The sequence below is a fragment of the Sorex araneus genome, chromosome 2 (genome assembly GCF_027595985.1).
Source record: "Sorex araneus isolate mSorAra2 chromosome 2, mSorAra2.pri, whole genome shotgun sequence".
Taxonomy (NCBI): domain Eukaryota; kingdom Metazoa; phylum Chordata; class Mammalia; order Eulipotyphla; family Soricidae; genus Sorex; species Sorex araneus.
The window spans coordinates 150,492,494-150,502,220 of record NC_073303.1 but is presented as its reverse complement, the minus strand read 5'-3'; the positions used below and the strand labels follow the sequence as shown (position 1 = coordinate 150,502,220).

The following is a 9,727-nucleotide window of genomic DNA, read 5'->3' as shown; positions in this document are numbered from 1 at the left end:
CATCAGCTTTAGTGAGGAGTGGAACAGAAAGGGGATCATAAAGTGTGGCTGCAGTTTATGGGACAAGTCTTGTACATGATATGTTCTAGATTTGGTCTCCTCTAATCCATTCCCCCCACCCAACACTAGAGAGAATAGCCCCCATAACAATTAAAAAAATAAAGGAAACAGCAATTATTCTTTTAACACTTATGATAAAGTGCTAAAAATTCAATGGCAAAAGTCAAAAATTGTTTTTCAGGGTGTTAGTAAAAAAAAAAGAAGAAATAAGAAATAGTGTATCACACATTTAAATTTGTGTATGCTGTTGAGATAAACAGTTGGAGAAAAGGCAGTTGGGATAGGGAAGGGACCACTATAACAAAGATAGTTGGAACTGATCACTCTGGATAAGAACTGCATGCTGAAGGGTAGGTAACCTCTCATTACCTGTATTGCAAACCATAATGTCCAAAAGGAGATACAAAGAAGGAAGGTGCCTGCCATAGAGACAGTTTTTTGGTGGGGAGGGGGCTGGAAGGAAAAGGTAGACATTGGTGGTGGGAAGTGCAAACTGGTGAAGGGATGGGTGTTAAAGCATTGTATAATTGAAACCCGGTCAGAAACAGCCTTAAAACTGTCTATCTCAGGGTGATTCAATTAAAAATAAAAATAAAAACAAGCAGTGATTTCATAGTGTCAGATATCTACTAAGGCAATACAATAAGTATCACTGTATCACTGTATCAACTGTCATCCAGTTGCTCATAGATTTGCTAGAGCAGGCACCAGTAATGTCTCCACTGTGAAACTTGTTACTGTTTTTGGCATATCCAGTATGCCACAGGTAGCTTGCCAGGCTCTGCTGTTTGGGCCAGATACTCTAGGTAGCTTCCCAGTCTCTCTGAGAGGGACGGAGGAATCAAACCTGGGTCGACCACGCGCAAGGCAAACACCCTCCCGGCTATGCTATTGCTCTATCCCTAAGTAGCTTTACTATATAAAATTAACGTCTAGATTTTAAAAATTCCAACCATTACTTTTGTTATGAGGGCAACATTTAAGCCTTGAAAGCAAGATAGCAGGAATAGCTCAGGGTTCGCATCCCTACCAGGCAGGCATGAGGCCATTCATGCCTTCTTGCAATCACTCTGCCGTTCAGGCGATGCCAAAGGCACATTGGCAGAGTGTGTTCTCAGACAAGCATCACGTCAGATGCACAGCCTCTACTTCAACCTCCCAACCTCCTCTCATACCCGCTAACGAGAGAAATGCAATAAGAATAACATACGACAAACATGAATAAGAATTTATTGAAAAGCAAGTTCTTTTGATAACTGGGAAAATGCTGCTCGCAATTTTTGCCATGCATTTAGAATTAGTAGTGAAATCAAAAAAGACAGAGACAGATACGGATGGTCCTTTCTATAAAACTCAAGTCAACTGCTGCTAGCAAAAGTGCTCCTTTCTTTCCCTTTCTATGCAAACCCATATAACAATCTTAATCAGCTCCCTTGCTGGCTTCACAGATAAGATCTCATTGCCCTAAAAAGTAAAATTGACAGTAATAATAGATGTCTTTCATTGTGAAGCAAGTAATGCTAAGATCTTTCCCAAGTATTTTCTTTGGGGGGATAGAAGTTGGGCCAGAGCTGGCGGTGTTCAGGGGGTACTTCAGGCTCTGTGCTTAGCCATCACTCCTGACAGTACTTGGGGGATTAAAGGTAATTCCAGGGATCAAACAGGGTTGAGTGCAAGTAAGACAAAATCCTTACCTTTACTATCTCTTCTACTTCAAGTATTTTCATGGATTATGTCTCTCTCTGCCTCCCTCCTCCCATCTTAATTTCACTTACAGAAAAATTCAAAAACATTAGCTATAGGGGCTAGATAGTCTAGGGATTAAGGCGAATGTTTTGCATGCTTAATTCCCTGTACCACATTGTTGGGATATTGGCAGCCAGCCTGAGATCCTGGCCAAAGCCCCTGCTCCTAGAAACAGGAGCAGGCTCTATTCACAGGGGCCCAGGGCCCTGGTGCCCGCACTCCACCCAGAAAGGCACTCTGGTTAAGGAGATAACGGGATGAAGGTCCTGACAGTTAACACTTGCCTGAGCTAACACACCCGGCCTTGAGAGCGGGAAGTATAAATCATTAGCTAACATCTGTAATGAGCTCGCCGAGGTGAACGTGACATACATGGTGAACGTGATAACCGAGGTGTGTGCGCGATATGCGTGTAGGCTGCCCTGAAGATCATGTATAAAAAGTGAGAACTGCTTGACCTCCAGCTTTTACCCCTCTGCGTGGTTCTTTCTCGGTGGGGGTGGGGAGTCTGCGGTGCGCAGAGGGGCGGGGCAGAGGCTTCTCCCCTTTTTCCACTCCTTCTCCTATAAGGAGTAAGTCCGGTGGCTTGGGGGAATCACACTCCAGTGTGCCGGGGTCGACTGTCCAGGACCCTGACAGCACATGGTCCCTTTTACATTTCTAGTAGCACCAACTGGGGCTTCTGGCAGACCCTGGCAGCTGCTCATAGGGTCTGAGCAGTATTAATTTATCAGGACCTTGAGTTCAATCTCAGTAATACTGTGAATCACAGAGGATCAGGCTGGGGCTGGGGGTAGGCTTCTGTGAGCCACTGGGGAAGTCGTGTTTAATAATAAGAACAGTCACAAAGTTTAATAATGCTAGAAGTTTTTTGGGGAAAAAAAACCCAAGTTGAGCTATCAGTATGAAGCTGCCTGTCAGATTTACAATCAGAATGCAAATGTCAATCTTAAATATTTTTTGCTACAGCAGAGCAAAAGAGAGAAGAACACTTCAATAATGTACCCTGCAGGAAACTGGGGTGACAAATGCGTTTTCAATTTTCTGGAAGTTGCATCAGAGTAAAACATACTCCAGTAAATTAGGCTTTTACTATAACAGGTTTGGTTTTTCATTTATGAAGAGAAAAAGATCAAACTCCAAATCTCTTCCCATTTCATCCACTCTGACAGCTTAAAATGAAGCAAAGTACTTTTCTGATTATTGCTTTCCATCATAATAATATTTTTCTTCTACTTCTCAGGAATGTATGAAACATCCTTTGCTATTGTCAGTGTGTCATAGCTGACAATAGCAATATTTTAACTTGCTTTGTTCTAAACCAACTGTATCAAGTAGATTTAAGTTTGTGATGTTGCTTTTCTAGCTGCTCAACCTGCTATTTGAGTGGAAACGCATGGTAAACAGAATTTAATTTTCTGAAGTGCTTGTTCTTAGACTGTGTAGAAATTCAGATTTGCATTTTCTTTTATTTTCCACTGAGTTCTGTGCTCAAAAGATAAGTGATACTTTCTGGGAACTGAATTTTATCTAGACCTCAGGAGTGCCTGGTTTATGAAAACTGATATAAGAAATCTACACACAAAAAATAAATTGAAGATTTCTTTTTCAAAAGTGATCTTTAGTTTACTGAGTGGATTGCCAAAGGGTTGTTTGCAAAAGCCAGCTCTAAAAAAGTACATCTGCTTGTTTTACAGATCATTGACTATTTGTCAAAGTAAACAGGGCATAAAAAAAACTAAAGAATTAGGAATCCATGGCCAATTATAGAATGATTAAAAATGAGCAAGTTTAATGAAATTATTGCGGAAATCAACATGAAAACATGATTATAACAACTTATAGCACACAAATCAGCTTGAGAACATGACATTCTTGACATTACTAAATCACTATTTTGAGGGGGCTAAGTGATTAAAAAGTCACAGAAGGGGGCTGGAATGATAGCACAGCGGGTAGGCCGACCCAGGTTCAATTCCCAGCAACCCATATGGTCTCCTAAGCACTGCCAGGAGTAATTCCTGAGTGCATGACCTAGGAGAAACCCTTGAGCATTGCCAGGTATGACCCAAAAAGGAAAAAAAAAAGTTACAGAAGTTATTATAGTTTTATAGTTTTCAGGCCCTGAGAACAAGAACCCCATGTGATTCAGGGAATCTAACTGGGTTAGCCACATGCAAGGTGAGTACCTAACCTTTGTATCATCTCCTTTATTTTTTATTTTTTTTTTTATTTGGTGTATGTGTGGGGATGCTGGAGCCTGACTGTTTGAGGTGTAGGGAACTGGAAGTATTCCAAGGAAACCATCAGGCGAAGTTTGCCAGATCCTTGATAGTCAGACTTTTGTTCAATAACTGATTTTTTCCACCTTTGTCTAAGAATTTGAGTTTTATTGGCTTCTCAGTGGTTCTGATATAATTTTGTCTAATTTCCAAGGTCAGTTGAAAGCTGGTTCCTTTTAAGGCCTCCTTCTAAGTCACCCAGAAGAGCTCGAGTCAGGTTGGCCATCCTTCTAGTAGGTATAGGATGTTACGAAGAGGGACTGGGTGGAAGCAGCACCAGAAGAGCCCGAGTGAACATACTGTCCTTTGGCTGCCTGGGAATTTGCCACAGCTCACTTCATAAAAGCCTCCTGGGTTGCCTTCTTGTTTGCAGCCTTGCCACCCCAGGCAGCCAATGCACTGGCCTGCAGGGTCCGTCCGTAAGAGAAACTCAGTTTCCAAGGCCTTGGTAGAGGGCACAAGTTGATGGCATTGAGATTGAGTGTAGCATCCTCTTCGCTCATGCCGCCGGACAAAAAGCAGATGCCAGGAACAGCAGCAGGGACAGTCCGGTGGAGAGCCGTGACGGTGGCCATCGCTACTTGTTCTGGAGTATACTTCTTGGTGCAGGCATGTCCGGCAGTCACCATGTTAGGCTTCAGCAGGGTGCCCTCCAGGTAAACATGATGGTCACTGAGAGCCTTGTAGACAGTAGCCAGGACTTTCTCTGTCACATAAAGGCAGTGTTCTAAATCGTGGTCTCCATCAGGAATTACCTCCGGTTCAACAATAGGTACCAGCCCATTCTGCTGGCAGATGCTGGCGTAGCGGGCCAGGGCGTTGGCATTCTCCTGAATAGCAAGGCTGGATGGACACTGGTCAGCAATCCTTAGCACAGCACGCCACTTGCCAAAGTCAGCACCATCTTTCTTATACTGAGCACAGCACTCAGAAAGGCCATCGAGCCCTTGAATGGTGGTTTCTTTGTTGGTTCCTGCAAGGGGAGCAGCTCCTTGGTCTAACTTGATTCCCACCACAATCCCCTTTTCCTTGAGGATGTTTCTGAAAAGTTTTCCCTGGCTATCCTTCTGGTAGAGAGTCTCCTGGAACAGGATCACACCTCCGATGCTCTGGTTCATGGAATTTTCCGATGTGAAGAGGATTTCTCGGAACTGCCGGCGGTTCTCTTCTGTATTCTCCACCTTGATCCTCTGCAGGCGGTTTCCCATGGTGCCTACAGACTCATCTGCAGCCAGAATCCCCTTCCCATTGGCAACAATGCGCTGGGCAATATCTGAAAGCTCCTTCTTCTGTTCCGGGGTGAGGGTTGGAAATCTGTGAGCCATGGTGACAGGTAGTTTAGGGAAGAATCCTAGATATCAGGATTAGAGATGAGGCAGCAGCTGCTGAATATCTGTATCATCTCCTTTTAAATAATTTTAAATAAGATCTTTATTCTCAAGAGGTTTACAGTATTTTGAGAAGGATCTATTCATTAATACTAACTCTTCTAGAGTGGAGAGTGAACTGATCTAGAAATGAGACACAGTAGTATTGTTGATGGTTCTTAGTTAATGAGAAAAGTATTTCAGAGAAAAGTTTTTGATTTATGGAGAGGAGAAAATGATCTCAATCCTATGAAGAAAGCTGAAAACCTAATGAGGAGGGAAGTAAAAACTTTGGCATCTGGAAATTTGATCTCTCTCTCTCTCTCTCTCTCTCTCACTCTCTCTCCCTCCCACCCTCTCTATCTCTTTCCAGTGGGAGTGGTGCTGGGGGTCTGGGAGCTGTTTTAAGCTGGACGATGGTAGAGGTCACTCCTGGCAGTACATGGGGAACTATGCAGTGCTGGGAATCAAAACCAGGGTCTCACTTCACACATGTAATACACATGTTCTATCACCTGGTTACCGTCTGACCTTTCTCTGAACTAGCTATGTAGCCTGGGGATCACGATCATGAAATCCCGTTATCACCGATTTCTCGGGCGGGCTCAGTAACATCTCATTTTGTCCTTTCCCTGAGATCTTAGAAGTCTCTCTCGACTCGGCCCTCCTAACAATGTTGCACTGAGGGCTCTTCAGGGTCAGGGGAATGAGATCCAGCTTGTTACTGGATTTTGCATATGAATACACCATGGGAAGCTTGCTAGGCTGTCCCATGTGAGCAGGAAAGTCTCAGAAGACTGCCAGTTTCTCCCAGAGGGAGAAGCAGGCTAAAAATATGGCGTGGTCGCTTTGCTGAGAGCTTGCTTTTAAGTCTCTCTCTGGATGTTGGCCGTTGATGGGATTACACACACCTGGGTTCCTCTGCCGGTACCTTCATGCATGAGGCCTGTTCGAACGTGTGGAGAGGGGCATCCGGCATGGCTGTAGCTAGGTTCCATTGGTTTTCGGTCGCCGGGAGCTCTGCTCGGGGTGGGGAGGGAAGCTGGAGCCCATCCCCTCCGAGGGCCCCGGGGAAGACAGCCAGGCGTGCGGGCAAGAGACTCTCTGCAGCCTGGGGGTAGGTATTTAATTTCTCTGAGATTCAGTATTCCTAATTTAAAAGAATGCTAGTGAAATGCAGCTGAAAAGTCTATCACTAGACTGTCAAGTCTCCTAGATACTCTTTACCTCGGCAAAAGAACTCTTGATCCAGGTTAGTGGCAAAATAACCTGCAAGTGGGGAGATAGATACTAGGAAAGGCCCTTGAGACTATGATTTTGACACTAATAAAGACAAGCTTATGAGTCGTGTTTTCTCAGCATAGTTGACAACATTTTAAGACTGAAAATGTAAAAACTCAAGTAGCAAATGTAGGAAAGCGCATGAAAACAAAGGTCAACATGAAAAGGGATCTAAGAAGAGAATTCCTTTGATGAATAGTCCTTTCTGGAAAAAAAGAGATAATATTCAGAACTTTAAACATATTTCATGATTAGTTAATGAAGATAATGATGGGAAATTCTTATTTCCTGTGCTGGCTGTGTGGGGCTCTGTACAGATGTATTTTCCCACTGACATGCTGGCAGTGACTTCAGAGAAGGGAATGAATTTGACTTTCCTATGCCCATATGCCCACTAGTGCCAGCCATGAATTTAAAGAAGAAATGATTACCTTTTAGAAATTAAGGCAGCCAATTCCTGGAACCCAGATCTCCCCTCGATTCAGTGAGAAAAGAACATCAGAGGGTGGATTATATTGCTGTGTTAGAGGTGGCATGAGAAATAACCCTAGAATGTGGCTCTTTGGGGAGTTAGAAGATTTCCATAATTTAACATGAAAGTAAGGAAACTCGGAAGCTTGGAGAAAATATCACTTCCTCATCTGTTAATAAGATCTCAAAGTCAGGTGGTTTATACAATAATTTTTATATTTCTGAAATTGTATCAGAAATCATGATTATATGAGGACACTTCCTGTTTTAAAGTTTCTCCCTAATATCTAGTTAGACTCAGCTAAACTAAGTGAGATTTAAAATGCCCAGAAACTTTCTCTTTAGTTCCAACCAGACCAAATGAAAATCTCTGCTTATTAATTTTTACTAACTACAGCTATCAGATAGTACTAGTTTTACCTCTACAAATAATACAGTAGTCTATTGAAGTGGTTTTACTTAACTGTAAGTAAATGTACATTTACTAGCTATTATATTGACTTTTTATTTTCCTTTAAAAAATAAAGTATTATCTTCAGGTATGGACTTGTTGTCAGACAGATGGATTATAGTATGCAAAATTTTAAAAGGAATTAAGAATTCTTTGGGGGGGGGAGGTTGTTTTGTTTTGGAGCCCTACCTGGAGGTGTTCAGATTTTACTCCTGGTTCTGCATTCAGGGATCACTCCTGGCAGGCTTAGGGACCATATGGGGTGCAGGGTTGACCACATGCAAGGCTAGCGCCCTATCTGCTGTGCTATTTCTCCATTCCTCAGACTTCTTTATTTTTTATTTAAAAGAATTATTTAGGCATTATGCTTTACAAAGTTTTTACAAATAGAGTTTTAGGCATATGATGTTCCCAGCTCTCATTCCACCACTAAAGACTGCATACCTTCATGCAGGACGCCAACCTCTCTTCCTGACACATTTTTTTCAAGCTTTTGAGTCACACTCATCTGTGCTCAGGGCTTACTCCTGGCTCAGGGATTGCTCCTGGCATTGCTCAGGGAACCGGAAGCCAAACTGAGGTCAATTGAATGTAAGACAGATACCCTATCCTCTGTACTACCTCTCTGGCCTCCAGACACATGTTTAAGTTTAATTATCGTAGTTTGGGTCTCATGCGTATGGCCGTCTTAGGTCTAGTGGTTTGAATATATAGACACAGATAAATCAGCTGTACACCACAGATGAGACCAGGGCCCCTGAGCTTTGCCTGTGTTTTACTTCCAGACTGCCTCTTTTAGCTTTCCTCATCCATTTCTCTCCTTCCTTGTTATTTTTGTTGCTGTAACCTCACCTTTGAATGCCTTCCATCCCCTGACACGTTATTCTATATATCACAGACTAGTGAGAATATCCTGTATTTGCCTTTGTATTAGTGACTTACTTCACTTAAAGTAATTCCTGAGATCCACCCAAATTGCAGTGAATTGTATGATTTTGTCATTTCGTATGGCTTCAGTGTGTTTCACTGAGTATATATACTCTAATTTCATTACCTACTCTTCTGTCATTGGACACCCGGGCTGTTTCCATATCCCAGCCATTATACTAACTGCAGAAATCCTTTTAAAAATGTATTTCTTTAAAAACTAATTTAATTTAATTTTCTTATAGTTTTCAGTGATTTATAGTTTTAGATGCTTATCACCAAAAATCTGAGAAGCCAATTATTTGTGAAGATCTAAAAATGGTGGAGCTGAAGGACAGAGTAAAGAATTTCTTCCTTTAAGCCTCTTGGTGCAGTCTATTGAATGACTTGTATGAATGACAAATGCAATACTTGTAGCAATTATGCTCTGTTGAGCTTGGTTGTATGCCATTTCCTGCCTCTGACCCTCAGCTGCAAATTCCATGGTGCTACATTTGTTTCACTGATAACTGCCACCTAATGTCATCTAATAAAATATGGTCTGATTTGTGATTGAAATGGCAGATGCTACTATTATCTGATTTCTTTCTAAAGATATATTTGGCCTTTGCCTAATCCTATCTGCTTTGACTTTTTTCCCTTTTTTTTTTCTTTTAGCATCTTGATCTACTTGGGCTATTCAAGGATGAGCACATCCTGTCAGTCTATATGTGACTCTCAAGGATAGCAGAAAAAACAGGGTCTTAGGCCACTGGACTTAATGACCTTCTTTTTTGTTTCTAATTCAGTTTCATATTCTTTTTTTTTTTTATTTTTGGGTCACATCCAGCAATTACTCAGGGGTTACTCCTGGCTTTGCACTCAGGAATTACCCCTGGTGGTGCTTGGGGGACCATATGGGATGCCGGGATCAAACCCAGGTCACCCGCATGCAAGGCAAATGCCCTACCTGCTATACTATTGCTCCGGCCCCAGTTTCATATTCTTTAAATAACACTTTCGCATTGGAGAATAACAGAAGTGTATATTTCTCTTTTCTATGAGAAAGCCCACCCAGAATAAAGTTTCTTGGGTTATATTAAAGGTACCAATGACTTAGAATCCTTCAGCATTTTTGCCACTTCCCGAGATCCAAGAGGCCA

General features: G+C 42.2%; 1 protein-coding gene across 1 annotated transcript; it reads right to left on the bottom strand.

Annotated features, from left to right (window-relative positions):
- Nucleotides 1-4,065: 4,065 nt before the first annotated feature.
- LOC101545310 (fructose-bisphosphate aldolase B-like) lies at nucleotides 4,066-5,452 on the bottom strand. Its single transcript, XM_055127841.1, has one exon. The coding sequence runs from the start codon at nucleotides 5,411-5,413 to the stop codon at nucleotides 4,421-4,423; it is 993 nt and encodes a 330-aa protein (XP_054983816.1). The 5' UTR covers nucleotides 5,414-5,452; the 3' UTR covers nucleotides 4,066-4,420.
- Nucleotides 5,453-9,727: the final 4,275 nt, after the last annotated feature.

Coding starts and splice junctions, on each gene's coding strand:
- LOC101545310 (XM_055127841.1), bottom strand. CDS start 5,413: ATGGCTCACAGATTTCCAACCCTCACCCCGGAACAGAAGAAGGAGCTT.